Source organism: Mirounga angustirostris, unplaced genomic scaffold (assembly GCF_029215605.1).
Source record: "Mirounga angustirostris isolate CCGP_5_RB_7025 unplaced genomic scaffold, mMirAng1.0.hap1 SCAF_9, whole genome shotgun sequence".
Taxonomy (NCBI): Eukaryota; Metazoa; Chordata; class Mammalia; order Carnivora; family Phocidae; genus Mirounga; species Mirounga angustirostris.
In genome coordinates, this window is record NW_026991717.1 from 73,677,306 (window position 1) to 73,694,398 (window position 17,093).

Here is a 17,093-nt window from a genome sequence, read left to right on the forward strand (position 1 = left end):
GGGCTAAAAGAGTCAGACTAAACAAGCTCAGGCAAGCTGAGCCGCTCAGGGCTCAGACCAGGTGCCACTGACTAGGGAAAGGAGTCCGGGCAGTGAGGGCTGGGCCAGAGGAAAGGAGCAAGGGCACAGAGAGGAGAGGCCGTGGCAACCAGTGGGGCCCCGGGAGGTGGTTAATGGGCCCTTTCAGTGGGGGACCCAGAGCCTGGGAGATGCACACTGAGAGTGACTGACTCCAGGACATCTGGGGACAGGGAAACAGGAGTGAAAAAGATGACGCCAGGTGGACCGCAGAAATGACGGAACAGAGGAAGGGAGGCAAGAAGGCTTAGCGGAAGGGGCAGTAGGTGTCAACCTGGAATGGAGGGCAGAACAAGCCGGGGGCTCTCCAAGGATTTGTATTTGAGGAGTTGGAGCGATGTAGGCCCATGGAAGAGGTGGGCAAAGGGCCACTGAGTGGCAAACTAAAAAAGAGAGGAAGTCTTCTGGAGAGGACCAAGAAGGGAGTAAGGAGTAACAAGAGGGGGTGCTAGGAGCAAGGGACCAGAAGAGCAATGGCGGTAGAAGGAAGGGACAGAGGAAAGTTAAGACTGGGGACCAAGAGCTAGAAAGAAATACAGAAGAACAGACAGACGGATGGTCAGGCCACAGAGGAGGCTCAGTGGCCAAAGGACAAAAAAGGAGAAAGATATAAACAGAGGGATGTTGGACAATTGGGGGAAGAGGGCCAGGCAGGTGAAGGGCCAGGAGAACTGGGGTACGAGACAAAGAGAGAGGAGAGGAGACACAGTCAGTAAGCCAGAGTGCCGTCACTGCCTCCTCCGTCCTGCACTCCCATTTTTGGAGCGCATTAGACCCTGTAAGCCCTCTAAGTTCTGGCTTTGGGCATCTGGATCTTCAGTAATGGATCCAAATCTTCAAACCTCTTCCTGATCTACCTGGTATGTTCATTTGACAAGTGTTTTGGGGTTTTTTTAAAGATTTTATTTATTTATTTGTCAGAGAGAGCAAGAGCACAAGCAGGGGGAAGAGCAAGCAGAGGGAGAAGCAGGCTCCCTGCAGAGCAGGGAGCCGGATGTGGGGCTCGATCCCAGGACCCCGGAATCATGACCTGAGCCGAAGGCAGATGCTTAACTGATTGAGCCACCCAGGCGTCCCTTGACAAGTGTTTATTAAGCACCAGGCACTGTGCTAGGCCTTAGGGACACCCCAGTAAAGACTGACACCAGCCCTGCCTTCATAGAGCATACAGACTGATGAAACAGGGAAACATCAATCTATCGCCCCTAGACCCAGGCAAGAGTGGCCCCTGCCTTGGACCCTGTGGTTTTGGAAGGTTCCATTCTGGCTGTGTCCCACCCCATGGGATGAGGAGTTCAGGCCTCCTCCGCCCACACCCAATCCCCTTCTGGACCACATTCCAGATACCCAGGAATTCTCTGCCCAAAGGGCCCCAAGCCCACTTCTAGGGCCCACATGGACCTCTCCCCTGGGTGGGCCCTTGCAGGACTGGACCACACTATGGTACATACATCCCTAGACCCAAAGACTGGCCAACGGTGACCATCTGCAGTAGGTCTTGGACAGAACTGGGACGTGTAGACAGAGAGGTCCACATGTGTGCACATGAGGCCTCTCACAGTACAAGATGGTGTCAGGAGTGGGAAAAGAAGAGGGCCCAAGGCCAACAGCCCAACACATCCTATCCCCATACCACCACATTCTACTGTAGAATCCTGAGGACTCCAAATAAAGTCCAAATCTGAATTCAAATTTGAACCAAATTACAGACCATTATGTATATATTTATCAAGGTAGAAGAATAGAACATATTTTATTTAAGAGTTTCTTAGCATAAGTTCTACATTTTAAATGTTTAAACACAAGGGGGCAGCTGGCTGGCTCAGTCAGTTAAGCAACCGACTCTTTCGGCTCAGGTCAAGATCTCGCTTTCATTTTTGTGGAATCGAGCCCACATCAGGCTCTGTGCTCAGTGTGGATTCAGCTTCAGATTCTCTCTCCTCTCCCTCCTGTTCTCTCTCTCTCTCTCAAATAAATAAATAAAATATTTTTTTTTTAAATTTAAACACAAGGTTTGTGAGCCTCTATTTGCACTCTTTCTTAAAGGTTTTTTTTTTTTTTTAATTTACTTAAGTAATCTCTACACCTGACATGGGGCTCAAACTCACGACCCCAAGATCAAGAGTTGCACACTCTTCGCTCTTCCAACTGAGCCAGCCAGGTGCCCCTATTTGTACTCTTGCCCCAGGCCCCACATATGTTAAGGAGGAGCCTACATGAAAAGAAACCATTATAACTGAGGTGAGTCCCATGAAGGAGAAGGGCAGGCACTAGAAGATTTTATTTCATGAAGACGTAATCTAATGGGGGGGCGGCATCCCGGGGACAGCTTGCCTAATGAAGACATATTAAACTGAGACTGGCCGGGTGAGTAAGAAGTGACCATGTCTGGGGGTGTGGAGAAAGGGGGGATTCCAATCTGCAAGAACAATATATGCAAGGACTCTGGGCAGGAAAGAGACACGTGTACAAAATGAACAAATAAAAAGGCCAACATAGCCAGAGAGTAGAAACCAAGAAAGTGGCAAGAATGGTAGTAGGTGAGGGTGGAGATATCAGCAGAGCCTTATAGTCCAAGTTTAGGATTTGGGCTTTATTCCAAGAGCAATGAGAAGCTACTAAAGAACTTTTGGCAGGATTGTGACGTGATTAGACTGTGTTTGAAAAGATCACTTTGGATCTAGTGTGGAGGAGGGCAAAATGGAATCAGAGTCAGATTTGGGGGCTCATGCAGTATCCAAGTTGAGTTTAGGGGATATCTTAAGCTGGAAACAAACTCTGAGATGGAAACTTGTGTACAGGTAGTTCCCTGGGGTGGGGGTAGGGGGAGGACTTTTAAAAGCAGAGAGAGGGGCATCTGGGTGGCTCAGTCGTTAAGCATCTGCCTTCGGCTCCGGTCATGATCCCAGGGTCCTGGGATCGAGCCCCACATCGGGCCCTCTGCTCAGCAGGAAGCCTGCTTCTCCCTCTCCCACTCCCCCTGCTTGTGTTCCCTCTCTCGCTGTGTCTCTCTCTGTCAAATAAATGAATAAAATCTTTTTTAAAAAATAAAATAAAATAAAAATAAAAGCAGAGAGAAAAACAGGACTGGACAGCAGGAAAAGCAGAAATGTTCTGCAATTGTAACAGAGGCTTCAGCTGACCCCATAGGAGCTCTGGAGCTCGGCTGGACCAAACTGAGGAAAGGGGACCAGGCCTTGTACCCCTGCATCAACCAGTCACTGGATACATGCTGCACCAGGAGAGGGGTATTACCCCCAGGTAGTTCTCAGGGAAGTATTCAGCTGTGAGCCATTAGCAGCCAACACTCCAGGGCTGGGACAATGAGCACCTGGATCCTGAAGAGGGGATCTAGGTGGCACACCACAGCATCCACTACAGGGGTTCTGTAGGATGTCCAAAGGCCAGACCCAGAGGGCCAGGGAAGAAGATGCAGACCAGGGCAAGGCTGGTCACACCCTGCCCCCTGGCGGTGGTATGCCTCCAACGCTATGCCTGCTGGTAGACCAAGCTGGGAGGAGGGCCAGGACCGGTATACAATTGTAGCAAATAAAGGGAATCAACACTACAAGGAAACCCTCAGGGAGCCCCTAAAGTTAAGGAAGGACATAATGGGGGAGAAGGATTCAGGAACGTGAGACTTGTTTATTCTTTTATTCAAACAGCATTTATTAGCTGCCTATTATAGGCCAGATTCTGCCAGAAACTAGGATAAAAATAAGACTAAAATTTGGGTCCTTCTTTCAAGGAGCTAACACTTAAGTAGGGATTACAGAGATACAAAAGTAACTATAGTAAAGTGTGAGAAGTTCAAAAACAGAGGTATGTATACAGTATAAAACCAATACACATGAGATAGATGTTAATTCTTAGAGTCAAACTGACTTCACGTGAGGGGATGTTTAATTTAAATCTGAAGGGCAGAAGGGGTTGGCAGAAGTGTTCTGGAAATTGCAGTTGAGTATGTAGGTGGCAAGTAGGAAGGTGGCAGTGATAATGTTGGATAAATAGGAGCCAGATTACAAAGGACATCAGTTGCCACGTTGTAGGAAGCCTCGAAGGGATTTTAAGCCTGAAAGTGATATGATCTCACCTTTTTAAAAATTACAAATCAAGGGGACAGTATAGGATTGGAAGGGGGAAAAAATAACCTGGTAATGAGAGTCAGAAAGGCTTCGATTCAGACTCCATTTCTCCTGCGGAGCAGCTATGTGACATTGAGCAGATGACAACCTCTCTGGGCCTCAGTGTCCACATCCGTAAAATAGGATGGTTGTGAAACTGCATGAAATGATGCATGTAAAACTGCTGGCACAGAGCCCGGCCTGGTGTCCACACAATAAACATTCTCCCTCTCTCTCTTAACTCATCAAAGTGAACTTATGTGCAGAGTTTGGAGGGTAGCTGGCTGGAGGGAGAGTGGGTGGCATTTGGAGAGGCAGGAGTCCAAGAAGTATCTTGGAAGATATCACCCGAAGCCAGGTGAGAGGTAAGCCCTGAACTAAGGCAGTGGCCATGGGGATGGACATAGATTTGAGAGCTAATTAGGAAGTACAAATCCAAAGGTCCTGGTGTCTGATTGGCTATGGAAGAGAAGAAAGGAATAGCCTAGACTGATTCAGGTTCCTCTGGGGCAACTGCCTAGATGCTGGTGCCATTCACTGAGATGCGGAACCGTGAGAACAGGTGCAGGATTATGAAAGAAATGATGACCTTTGGCAGATCCATGCTGCCCCTGGCGTGCACACCTTTAGTACTAAAAGGTGGCCAAAGAGGCAGCTGTTTGAAGCGGAGTAGGTGTGGACAGAGCTTGGATATAGGGACTGGAGGAAAGAATCCCAAATATATACACGTGAGGTTGAGTACAGGATGGGGGCTGGATGAAGAGATAGAGAGCCAACAGCAAGCCCAAGGCTAGAGGCCAGCTCTCCTTGTCCTGATATGTTCTAGCACAGAACTCTGAGAAACCTGAGAATCAGGATTATTTCTGTTGCAAATGGCAGAAATCCATTGAAAATTAGCTTGAGTGAGAGAAGAAATTTTTTGACTCTTACAACCGAAATCAGGGATCTGTAGCTCTCCATCCCTCTGCTCTGCTTCCTCCAGGCTGGCTTCCATCTAGGGTAGGTTCCTGCTTTGCAGTGCCAAGCTGACACCCAGCAGCTCTAGGTTTATATCCTACCAGGCTCAGCAACCCCAACAGAAAGACAGCCCATTTTAAAAGTTTACAGAAAAAGCCCCCAAGAGGGACCTCATATCCATCCCTGAACATTCCCAATCACTGTGGCCAAAGCGAGGAACATACAAATTGGCCACACTGAGAGCATACCCACAGGAGCCCTGTATGATCACATGGACTGGGGAGGTGGTTCCCCAAAGGAACATCAGGGTGTTACTACCAAAAAGGGGGTGTCAATGCTGGGCAGGTGCCTACCATAGACATGTTTGAGTTTGAGTTACTATGGCATTTAGGGTGATACTTAGTGGTCTCAAGTTGCATGGAGATGTCTGGATGGAGACATAACTTGAGAAATTATCTGAGGACCATATGTGATGGTCGGGTGGGACAGATTAGTTCTCCAGGGGAATGTGGCAAGAACAGCCAGGACAGAGGCCCAAAGGAAAGACTCTGGGGTGGAGAGGAACCACCATTTCATGGTGAAGCAGAAGAGAGCCCTCATGGGGCGCCTGGGTGGCTCAGTCATTAAGTGTCTGCCTTCGGCTCAGGTCATGATCCCAGGGTCCTGGGATCGAGCCTCTCATCGGGGTTCCTGCTTAGCAGGAAGCCTGCTTCCCCCTCTCCCACTCCCACTGCTTGTGTTCCCTCTCTCGCTGTATCTATCTCTGTCAAATGAATAAATAAAATCTGTAAAAAAAAAAAAAAATGAAGAAGAAGAAGAAGAGAGCCCTCATTAGGAGGAGAAGAAACAGGGATTTGGGAGTTGGGGACCGAGGGAACCTTAGCCCTGTGACCCTGAAAAACAGAAAAGCCTGAGTCTCAGAGTGGCCAGTCCCCAGAAGGGAAAAGGCAATGTCCAGTTTCTGGACTTCCAGCCTCCGTGGGCCCCCGCCCTGGCCTCACCCCTCTTTCCTGGTTTGTTTGCCACCCCAGTGTCTCCCAGCCCGTATCTCTCGGGAGCAAGAGTCCTCAAAGTTACATCATGTGCAGGGGACGAGGCGGGGCGGGGGGCGGGGCCTCGCGGAGGCGAGGAACCGAGGGGCCCGGCTGTCCAATGGGAGAGACGGGTTTAGGGACTAGGATGCGGGGGCGTGGGGCGGGGCCTGGGCGGGCCTGGGGCCTGGAGTCCGGGGACCCGGGGAGCGGGCCGAATGGCAGGGCGGAGAGAGGGTCGTGCCGGCCCTGCTAGGTTCCGCCCCTGCGCCCTCCCGCCCGCCTCCTTTTTAAGCGCCTCCCGCCCAGCCTTCGCTCCCGCTCGCTGCGCTCCCTCCTTCCCCACCTTCCTTATCTCCCCGGCTCCGCTCGGTTCTCGTGGCCACCCCGCAGCCCCCGCCCAGGTGCAATGGCCGCTGTGTACCGCCCCGGCCTGCGGTGAGTGAACCCCAGCCCGGGGCCGACCCGCACCTTCCGCCGCGCTCGCCCCCTCGGGGCGGACAGGGGCGCTCTCCTGCCCGCCCGCCTCCGTCCGCTTTCCCCGCAGAGGAGGCGGCGGGCCGGGGGCGAGTGTTTCTCGATCCCAGGCCTCTTGGGCCGGGCGTCTCGCGGGAGACCTGGGGCGGCCTCTGCTGCTCTGGGTCTCCGCTTCCGTCCCCTCTTCCCTCTCCCTGCTTTGCAGGTCTCTGACCGCGCCGTCTAGACCTGCCACTCTCAGAACTTCCTCCCCCTCCTCGCTCGCCCCCGCGGAGCCCTGTCTCCTCGTCTCTTCCTTTCCTTTACAGATGTAACCCCTGTGCCCCAGTTGCGATCAGAAGCGATAGGGCCCTGGGGTCAAGGGTGCATGAATCCCTGGGGGATTGAGCTCAGAGCTCCCCAAAGAAGGTAGAAGGTAAACCTCTATTACCCGGCCTCCCGCGACCTGGGCCCGGTGCAGCCCAGGGACCAGGGGCCAGGGGAAGGAGGGAAACAAGGTGGAGGAGGGGGACAAGTTGCCTTCAATTCTGATATGGCTGGCTTTGGCCCCTGTCCAGGACGGGAACCCCTAATCCCTGCTCCCTTTTCACAGCTTCCTGTCTGTCCTCTGTAGCCTCCCTTCTTCCCAGCATTTGTCCCAAAGTCTGAGCTGACCCCATATCTCTCCCACAGCTGGTTCCACTTTGCCAGCCCTTGTGGGTGGTCTCCGGAGCAGAGGAGAAGGAGAAGGTCCCACTTAGGGGACTGGAGGGGAGTGGCGGAGCATCACCAGAGACTTCCTGAACCAGGCCCCCTTAGGGGAGAAGCTCTCCCCAAGACTGGGTGCCTTTCAAATGAATGCTCAGGGACAACTCTCCAGGTTCCAGGAGTCCTCTTCCTCTGCCCCTGTGGCCACACTGGGTTTCCATCCTGCTTTCTCTGTTGGAAGCCAGCCCAGGTCCCACTCTAGCCAGGCTCTAGCTCCCACATCCATGGTCTGAGGGTCCTGCCTTCCCCCGGCTTACAGCCTCTGAGTTTGAGCTTTTTGCAGTCTGATGTGCACCTCCCCCCCCCCCCCCGCCCCCGCCCTTCTGCTAACACCCAGAGCTCTCTAGGCATGTGACCTCTAGGGGGAGGGGCAGGAGCACGCAGTCCATTGTGTGGAGCAGTTTCTGGTGGGTGAGGCGTGGCATAGGAGGAGGGCAACTTCCCTCTCTTGGCCTTTGCTCTCTCTGGGTCACTCCACCCTGGGTCCAGGCCAATCAGAGTAGACCCTTTTTCTCCCTCTCCCAGGAGTGTGAAGGGACAGACAACAGGGATCCTGCCCTCCTGGGAATGGGCACAAATCCCAGCCAGTGACATTCCCCAACAGTCAGCCTTCGGCCCAACTCAAAGACACCTACCCAGTGGCAACATCTTATGCAACCCTTGTTGGCCCAGGTGGGCAGCCCTGGCTCTGATGCCTGGAACCCCAATATCCAGTTACCCATTCTCTGTGCAAGAGCCCTAATCTAGAAACCTGGGACTGTCCCATCTCAAGGCCTGGGTCCTTTGCAGAGGCTTTCACAGTCTTATAGCATACACACCTGAAGAAGAAAGTAAAAACAGCTGCTTTTTTAACTTATAAAAACAATGCTTGAGAAGGGGAAGAACAGGGATGAGAGCTTCAAATACCCAACACATGAAGCTGTCACCTGGGCAACGGGGCACCCCATCATTTCCAGCAGCAACCAGACACATTGAAACGTGGACACAGGCTTAGCCTGCAATAACCTCAGCATTCCTCTACATATACTCCCCACAGCCAGGCATGTGCCCGTAGGGTCATTGGCCAATACCTGTCCTTCACTGAGACTCGTGAAGGCCGCAAGATACATGTGGCCCGAACCCATCCCACACACCTATTCCGACCTGCCCTTCAAGGTGCCTGCGCCCAGACCCGCTCTAGCACGCTCCCCGGCAGCCCTCAAGCTTCTTGTCCCCTTGACTTGCCTGGCTTCCATGAGAACACCGCGCTCATTCCCTCTCTGTTTCTTGTCTTGCAGGCTTAGCTGGCCTGGGCTGAGCCCCTGGGGCTGGTCATCATGGCGCAGCATCCAGACCCTGCGAGTACTCAGTGGAGATCTGGGCCAGCTGCCTGCTGGGGTGCGAGACTTTGTGGAACGCAGTGCCCGCCTGTGCCGACCGGAGGGCGTCCATATCTGTGATGGCACCGAGGCTGAGAACACTGCCACGCTGACCCTCCTGGAAAAGCAGGGACTTATCCGAAAGCTCCCCAAGTACAACAACTGGTACGCCCTGGGCCCCATGACCCATGAGATGGGGGCAGCTACTTGGACTGGGCCACTTTGGATTTACCAAGACAAAATCAAATTTAATGAGACCATCCCAATGGAAGGAGCAAGCATGGGACCTTTGGGGAAACAGAATCAGGAATTAGTGGGATTGGTCTGTATTTTTATGTTAAGGAGAGAAGCTAATATAAGTAAAAACCTTTGCCTTTTTTTTTTTTTCCTCTCCCAAGTTCAGAGAGTTTTTGCCAAGGGCCTTTAGAAGGCTAGGCCAAGGGAACTACCCCCTTAGATGGGACAGAATCTGGAGGAAGCTACTGAGGTGCAAATGGATGGGAAGAAATCAGGCCCACAGAAGACCTAGAGTTAAAGTTGGACTTGAGAGATTGGGTTGGGGGATGAAGGAGATCGGCTGGCCACATCGTCCTGATAACTCCTTCTCCCCCAGCTGGCTGGCCCGCACAGACCCCAAGGATGTGGCCCGAGTAGAGAGCAAGACGGTGATTGTAACTCCTTCTCAACGGGACACAGTGCCCCTCCCCGCTGGTGGGGCCCGAGGGCAGCTAGGCAACTGGATGTCCCCAGCTGAGTTCCAGCAAGCTGTGGATGAGAGGTTTCCGGGCTGCATGCAGGGTAACCGGGGCAGGGACACAGAACCAGGGACACTGAAGGTATGAACAGGTTAGAACCCTTCATCCAGGTGGCATTTTCCTTCACAGGCCGAACCATGTATGTGCTTCCATTCAGCATGGGTCCCGTGGGCTCCCCACTGTCCCGCATCGGAGTGCAGCTCACTGACTCAGCCTACGTGGTAGCAAGCATGCGTATCATGACCCGGTTGGGGACGCCCGTGCTCCAGGCCCTGGGAGATGGCAACTTTGTCAAGTGTCTGCACTCTGTGGGCCAGCCCCTGACTGGGCAAGGTGAGCGCTTGCCATGCCTAGGGGGGAACACAGACCTGCTCGCACACGGAGGGAACCCCAAATTCCACCCATCCTCATTAGTGAAACACCTAAGTCCCAAAATCTAGGGCAGCAGTCTGGGCTGGGGGTGATGCCGTGTCGGCAGACCAGTTTGCGCAAGATTGAGAAAAGTCATCTGTCCATATCCCAGAAGAGGGACACAGGAGCTGATGGATGGTATGAGGTGGGGGGCCTGAGCCACTCATTGGCACCGCCACTGCTCCTAAGTGTCTCTCCCGCCAAGCCCGATCCCTCCAGCCCCTAACGCCCCAGTTCCTGATGCCCCTGCCAGCAGTCAGCCCTATGACCCCATTGTCCCCAGGGGAGCCAGTGAGCCAGTGGCCATGCAACCCAGAGAAAACCCTGATTGGCCACGTGCCTGACCAGCGGGAGATCGTCTCCTTTGGCAGCGGCTACGGTGGCAACTCCTTGCTGGGCAAGAAGTGCTTTGCCCTTCGCATCGCCTCTCGGCTGGCCCGGGACGAGGGCTGGCTGGCGGAGCACATGCTGGTGAGGGCCTGGTGAGGATCTGGGCAGCTGCGGGGAGCAGGGCGAGGGCGGGCCCTGGCCGGCAGCCTTAGCCTCACCTCCCCACTGCCAGGGGCCAGGCTGGTGGGCAGGGACTCCGCCCCAGTGACCGAAGCCTTGGCCCCAGGCTGCAGATCATTGAGGGGGCTTTCACTTGCTGCCACAGGGCTGGCGAGGTGTTGGCACCTGTTTCATGAATAAACATTTGTCCTCCCTGTTAACTCCTAGCTGTCCTTTCTGTGCAGACCAAACTGACCTCTGGTGACTCCTCCTTGTTCCCTCTCTCCTCAACACACAGATCCTGGGTATCACCAACCCTGCGGGGAAGAAGCGCTATGTGGCGGCCGCCTTCCCCAGTGCCTGTGGCAAGACTAACCTGGCCATGATGCGGCCAGCACTGCCGGGCTGGAAAGTGGAGTGCGTGGGGGATGACATTGCCTGGATGAGGTTTGACAGTGATGGTGAGAGGCCCTTGCATCATACTCTCGGTTCTGGCTCTTACCGGAGTATAGGAGTCTCCCCTCCGCTGCTCCTGGTGGACCTGCCCCCTGCCTCCTGGTAGTCCAGCCACCCCAGAGACAGAAAGTCTTTCCCCATCAGATCTGGGGACCAGCTCAGGGCAAGGAGGAGCAGAGTAGAACCTTCCATGGCCGCACCTCTCACCTCTCCCGGGTTGGCCCTTCTTTTCTGTCACTTCTCCTAACAGGTCAACTCCGGGCCATCAACCCTGAGAATGGCTTCTTCGGGGTGGCCCCTGGCACCTCTGCCACCACCAATCCCAACGCCATGGCCACAATCCAGAGTAACACTCTTTTCACCAATGTGGCTGAGACCAGCGATGGTGGAGTGTACTGGGAGGGCATTGACCAGTCTCTTCCGCCTGGTGTCACCGTGACCTCCTGGCTGGGCAAACCCTGGAAACCCGGTATGTGGTGTGGGGGAGTTGTGACACAGCCCCTCTGGGCTCAGCACCTTGATGACGTAAAAGCCTTCTCCACAACCTGCAGCTATCCTCCAGGACCTCTGGGAGGCCCAGGAAGTTATGAATAGTCCCAGTTTCCAACCGCAAGCAAGATCTCAGGTCAAGTCCCATCTCCACCAAGTACTGGCTTTGGGACCTGACTAAGTTGCTTACCCTCCTGAGCTTCAGTGACCCCATCAGTTAAATAGAGGTGATTACCAACGTACCTATCTCGTAAGACTGCTGGAGGGCTAAATAATGCATGCAAAGAGTTTAGCACAGTGCCGAATACATAGCAAATTCTCAATAAAAATAAGCTGGAATTTTTTTAAAAAAGGAAAGGCAAGGACTGTTTTGAAAATTTTTACACAAGGAATTGGGCTCAAAGCACAGTCCATAAAGTTTGACCCATTAGGAAGCCTGCCCCTCCCCCTGCTACTTGGCTCCCACCATCCCCTGTAAGATAACCATTGTCTAAAGGTCAGTTTTGGGACGCCTGGGTGGCTCAGCCTGTTAAGCAGCTGACTCTTGATTTCTGCTCAGATCATGATCTCAGGGTTGTGAAATCAAGCCCCCTGTCGGCTCCGTGCTGGTGCTTGGCGTGGAGTCTGCTTGAGATTCTCTCTCTCTCTCTCTCTCTCTCCCTCTGCCCCCACTCTAAAATAATAAATCTTTAAAAAAGACCCTTCCCCGTCCCTCTAACACACACACCCCGATCCACCTTCCAGGGGAAATCAGACCAGCTCTTTAGCCTCTTTTTTTTTTTTTTTTTTTAAAGATTTTAAAGCCTTCTTCTCCCTCTCCCAATCCCCCTACTTGTGTTCCCTCTCTCGCTGTGTCTCTCTCTTTAGCCTCTTTCTCAACCCTGTCATTGCCCCTGGCGCCTAGCAGTCCTGCTCCTCCCCCACCCCTGCACTCTGGACCTTCTGCAGTCAGAGAGCCCGGAGACCTAGGGATGGGAGCAAAGAAGGGCATGCTGGGGACGGCATGCTTATGGTCGCTGAAGCCTACATTCACGTTTTCTGGGCTGGCCGAGCATGTTCCCTCCTTATCGAATCACCGCTCACTGTCTCCACCACTGTCATTAAGCCCTCCATGGCCTCCCCACCCAACTGAGAAACCCAAGAAACTTTCCTACTTCCCCACAGGCTCATTCCCCAACCCTTTCATCATCTCTAGCTTCACGGGTATAAGCGTGTTGTGCCTAGCTGCAATTCTGGGAATAATACCCTGTTCAGGGACCTGAATTGGGGGCTGATGGAAGGGCACAAGGCTCTTACATGCAGGTGGAGGCAGGAGCTGGGGGTGGGGAAGGGGACACGGGGGTGGGAGGGGGCGACTGGCTCTAGAACTCCCTTGGCCGCCCCCCCTCCAGGTCCGACCAGCAACCTCCAGCAGAGAAGACACCATGTCGCTTCAGGGTCCCCATGGTGATACTTTATACATATGCCACTAATTTGGTCCCATTCCTTCTCCAGGGCACCTGACGGGGCCACATGACCTACGCTCCTCAGGTTATGCCTGCCCAGGTTATGTCTGACTTCCTCCAGCCCTATCACTCCGTCTGGGTCTGAGCAGACCCAGAGAAATCACCAAATCAATTCCTGTTTACATTCCTCAGAAGATCCCATCTTCCCCTATTTGCTGATGGAAAGTCAATTGTCTGAAATACTGATCTGACGGTCTCAGTTTTTGCTTTAGGTTTGAGTGTTTGCTTAAATAATAATCCCATAAATAAAGAAACCACTTCTGGGATAAATTTTCTGTTCTAACCTTATGCCAGTCGCTAAGGCCCTTCTCTTGAGCAGTGGTAATGCCAAGTGGCTATAGCTTGGCATAGACGGTAGGGTCTTGCTAAACCCCAATGCCTTGCCCACTCTTTCTCACATACCTCAGCTGGCAGCACTGTTTAGATAAATAACCTGATCTTTTGGGGGAGATGTCCTGGCTCCCTTCTCCCTGCTCCTTACCACACGAGGTTGCAGGGCGTTGATGATGCAAACAGAAATTGTGCAAGAGTGTGTGCAAAAGTATGTGTGTGTTGGGGGTGGACAAGTCCTTGGAAGTGATAGTAGTTGTACTGTCCCTGCCAGGAGACAAGGAGCCCTGTGCACATCCCAACTCTCGCTTTTGTGCCCCGGCTCGCCAGTGCCCCATCATGGACCCAGCCTGGGAGGCCCCTGAGGGTGTCCCCATTGATGCCATCATCTTTGGAGGCCGCAGACCCAAAGGTAAGCATCATGTGGGCTCCATGCCTCCTCAGTAAAGGGTCTGGCTCTGTCTCAGGGCCCACCCCCTCTTGTACTTAAAGGCTCAGCCTGGATTGCCACTGTAGCTATCTGTCTCTAGAGCTGTCCCCTGGAGAATGCAAAACTATGGGGAGGCATACAGTTTGAAAATGGGATAGCAGAAATCCTAGGAGAGCGAGACCAGGAGTCAAGATCACCAGAAGGGATGGAGTGAGGGTCCAAAGAAAAAAGCTGCCTGTGACCCTGTTCACCCGTGTTCTAGGAGTACCCCTGGTATATGAGGCCTTCAACTGGCGCCACGGGGTGTTTGTGGGCAGTGCCATGCGCTCTGAGTCCACTGCTGCGGCTGAACACAAAGGTGAGTGCCCTCCCTGTGCCCCTCTCCTGTGTGCCCACATCGCTGCTTCTCTCCCTTCCTGAGCCAGGCCTTCCTCCTGCCTGCCCTCCCCACGTGTCTCTTTTCCCAGTCCCTTCTCTTCACCCTAATCTGAGGAAGATTCCAGAGCCACCAAAGTTTCACCACTCCCTCCAGCCGGTGGCAGGGTGCCCTTCTCTTCTCCAGTAAGGAGGAAGAGGCCTTACCCATCCTGCTCCCCTCCCCAGGGAAGATCATCATGCATGACCCATTTGCCATGCGGCCCTTTTTTGGCTACAACTTCGGGCGCTACCTAGAACACTGGCTGAGCATGGAGGAGCGCAAGGGGGCCCGGCTGCCCCGCATCTTCCATGTCAACTGGTTCCGGCGGGACGAGGCAGGCCGCTTCCTGTGGCCAGGCTTTGGAGAGAATGCTCGGGTGCTAGACTGGATCTGCCGGCGGCTAGAAGGAGAGGACAGTGCCCGAGAGACGCCCATCGGGCTGGTGCCGAAGGAAGGCGCCTTGGATCTCAGCGGCCTGGGAGCCATAGACACCACCCAGCTGTTCTCGCTCCCCAAGGACTTCTGGGAACAGGAGGTTCGTGATATTCGGAGCTACCTGACCGAGCAGGTCAATCAGGATCTACCCAAGGAGGTGTTGGCTGAACTGGAGGCCCTGGAGGGACGTGTGCGCAGAATGTGACCTGAGGCTCCAGGCTAGCAAGAGAGCACAGCAACCCCCATCCCATCCCAGCCCCCATCCAGGGATAGGAGAGCCACCAGGCTTGCAGAAAATATGAGCAATTTGATGTAACCAACATCTGGGTGCCATGAGACCAAGCCACAGACCTTCTCCGACACTCGGTCCAATAATAAGAGATGGTCATTTATTTTCCACAACTTTCGTGCTGTTTTCATTCCCACCTGTCTTCACGGGCTTCTAACACCAATTTCACAGTCTTCTTCTTGCAGCCCTCCAGGCAGCCAGCGCCCCAGTGCAGCCTGGCCTGGCACAGCCTGGTGGCAGCCAGGATCTCACTCACAGGCAGCTCTGCCACTGGGCCATAGAAGTAGGAATTTCTGGGAGAAGGTGCATCGACTCTGTGTCCCGAGGTCTTAAAAAGATGGAGGCTTCCGCGAGCTGCTTCCAGGCCTAAAATTCCCGATCTCCCACTTGGAGACACAGAAGCCTCTAGAACCCCATTCCCCAGTGAAGCAGTTCCATTGTCAGTTGTCAGACCTGTTCTTCCTCCTGGCTGACCTGAAATTGGGACTCTCAGAGCATTTGTGGAGGCTTATCCAATAATAAGACAGCTAACACTCATAGTGCCTTCTGTGTGCCGGCTGCTGTTCTGAGCAGGTTACAGAACAACGCTTTGAAGCAAGTGCTATATTACAGGTGAAGAAACAAAGGCACAAAGAGGTCAAGTCATTGCCCAAGCCCACAGAGCTAACAGTAGAGCCAAGGGTAAACAGTAACTGCATAGACATCTCTCTTAGCAGCATAGGCTTGTAGAACTATAATGACTTTAGATGGCCCCTATTCCGTGCTTCTCAAACTTTAAAGTGCATATGAGTCCCCTGGGGATCTTGATAAAATGTTCGTTCAGCAAGTCCGGAGTGGCTGGAAGATTCTGTTTCTCTTACAAGTTCCTAATTGATGCTGATGCTGCTGGTCCGGGGACCATAGTTTAAGTGGCAAGGCCTTGGCCTAAATCCTCAGAAATCAGCTTTAGAGGGAAACCACAGAGAGTGATGATCCTCCATAAATCAGGGGCATCAGATGAGGGAAAGCTTTGCCTCTGATCCGAATCAGGCTGAGTGAATGTATAAACTGAGCTTGGTAAGATGGAAGTCTGTACCCAGAAAATGAGAATAAACTTCACCAAGATGGAATTACTGGGAATTGCCTGAAAACAAAACACTGGAGGAGGAAACACCAAGTGGTTCATAGAGAACAGCCAATAACCAGCTACAATGTGTAGGCAGAAAAGAATCTAAGGTCAGAGTGGATCAAGTGCTAAAACAGTTAGCAATGGAGTCTATTATACTTAAAAATATATAGCCAAATCCTCAGCTTCATGAACAGCATGTGATAACTGAGAATAGGATCAGAGGCAGCATAGCACTGATGTTAGGCACACAGCATCAGGCCCGGGGTGCCTCTGAGTGTCTTCATCTGTAAAATGGGGATGTGCCCGCACCTCAGTGTTGTTAGGGGGATTAAAAGGGTCACTCAGAACTATGCCACTGACTGACTATATGTTAGCTGCTCTCACCTTTCCACTCTATATTGATTAGAGGAGGCCCTAAAAGCCTATATCATATATTCCTGACTCTACAGATTAAGAAGAAAATGAACAATGTAAATAAAATTTAGGGCAGAAAAAAATAGGTTTGGAAAGAAGTCCCTCCAGGAAAAAGGCAGGGAACTGGGGTTCCAGGCCCCTTCTGGTATCTAAATGCTCAGTGATGTGAAGGTATGAGCCTTAAAAATGATTTCGATGATTAGAATAAAATTGGGCTGCATGCCCTGCAGCTGCAGACACATGATAAAATATAGTTAACACATTTTAACCTTTTTATTTTATTTTTAAGTTATTTATTTAAGTAATTTCTATACCCAATGTGGGGCTTGAACTCAACCCTGAGATCAAGAGTTACATACTCTTCTGAGCCAGCCAGGCGTTCCCAACCATTTTATTTTAAAATAAAACACAGGTACAGAAAACCATGAAAAACAAAGGTTTAGTTTAATAAACTCTTAACAGAAAGTGAACACCCTTTAAACCATCACCCAGAGAAAGAAACAGAACTTTGCAGACACCCAAAGTTCCCCCACCCCCTCGCTGGGTTCTTCATCTTTATCACAGCCCCTCCTTCCTGGCATAAATGGATACTATGGTGCCTGATAATCATGTCTTTTGATTTTATTTTTGTAGTTTTATCATCCAAATGTGGATCTTTGGCCATTATAGTTCAGCTTTGCCCATTTTTAAGAATTTCATTTGCTTTTGAAGTTTCTTTCAGTCTTCCTTTCTTTTCCCTCAATTTAACCATTGAAGCAACCAGACCTAGATGCTCAATGCCTAGATTCATTA

At 52.3% G+C, this 17,093-nt stretch overlaps 1 protein-coding gene across 2 annotated transcripts; it reads left to right on the plus strand.

Moving 5' to 3' along the window:
• Nucleotides 1-6,381: 6,381 nt before the first annotated feature.
• On the plus strand, nt 6,382-14,892 carry PCK2 (phosphoenolpyruvate carboxykinase 2, mitochondrial). Of its 2 annotated transcripts, none has more exons than XM_045900573.3 (10): nt 6,382-6,628; nt 8,692-8,937; nt 9,386-9,570; nt 9,657-9,860; nt 10,222-10,409; nt 10,726-10,888; nt 11,134-11,352; nt 13,482-13,619; nt 13,900-13,995; nt 14,241-14,892. In XM_045900573.3, the coding sequence occupies exons 1-10, from the start codon at nt 6,600-6,602 to the stop codon at nt 14,693-14,695; spliced, it is 1,923 nt and encodes a 640-aa protein (XP_045756529.1). In that variant the 5' UTR covers nt 6,382-6,599; the 3' UTR covers nt 14,696-14,892. The 2 variants fall into 2 exon arrangements, with proteins under 2 accessions (XP_045756529.1, XP_064426929.1); XM_064570859.1 differs by lacking the exon at nt 6,382-6,628 and adding an exon at nt 7,960-8,086.
• Nucleotides 14,893-17,093: the final 2,201 nt, after the last annotated feature.

Bases quoted from the DNA above. Each gene is read 5' to 3' on its own strand.
- PCK2 (XM_045900573.3), top strand. From the start codon at position 6,600: ATGGCCGCTGTGTACCGCCCCGGCCTGCG. The intron at 8,938-9,385 runs GTACGCCCTGGG...CTTCTCCCCCAG, and splicing joins CTCCCCAAGTACAACAACTG to CTGGCTGGCCCGCACAGACC. The intron at 11,353-13,481 runs GTATGTGGTGTG...TGTCCCTGCCAG, and splicing joins GGGCAAACCCTGGAAACCCG to GAGACAAGGAGCCCTGTGCA.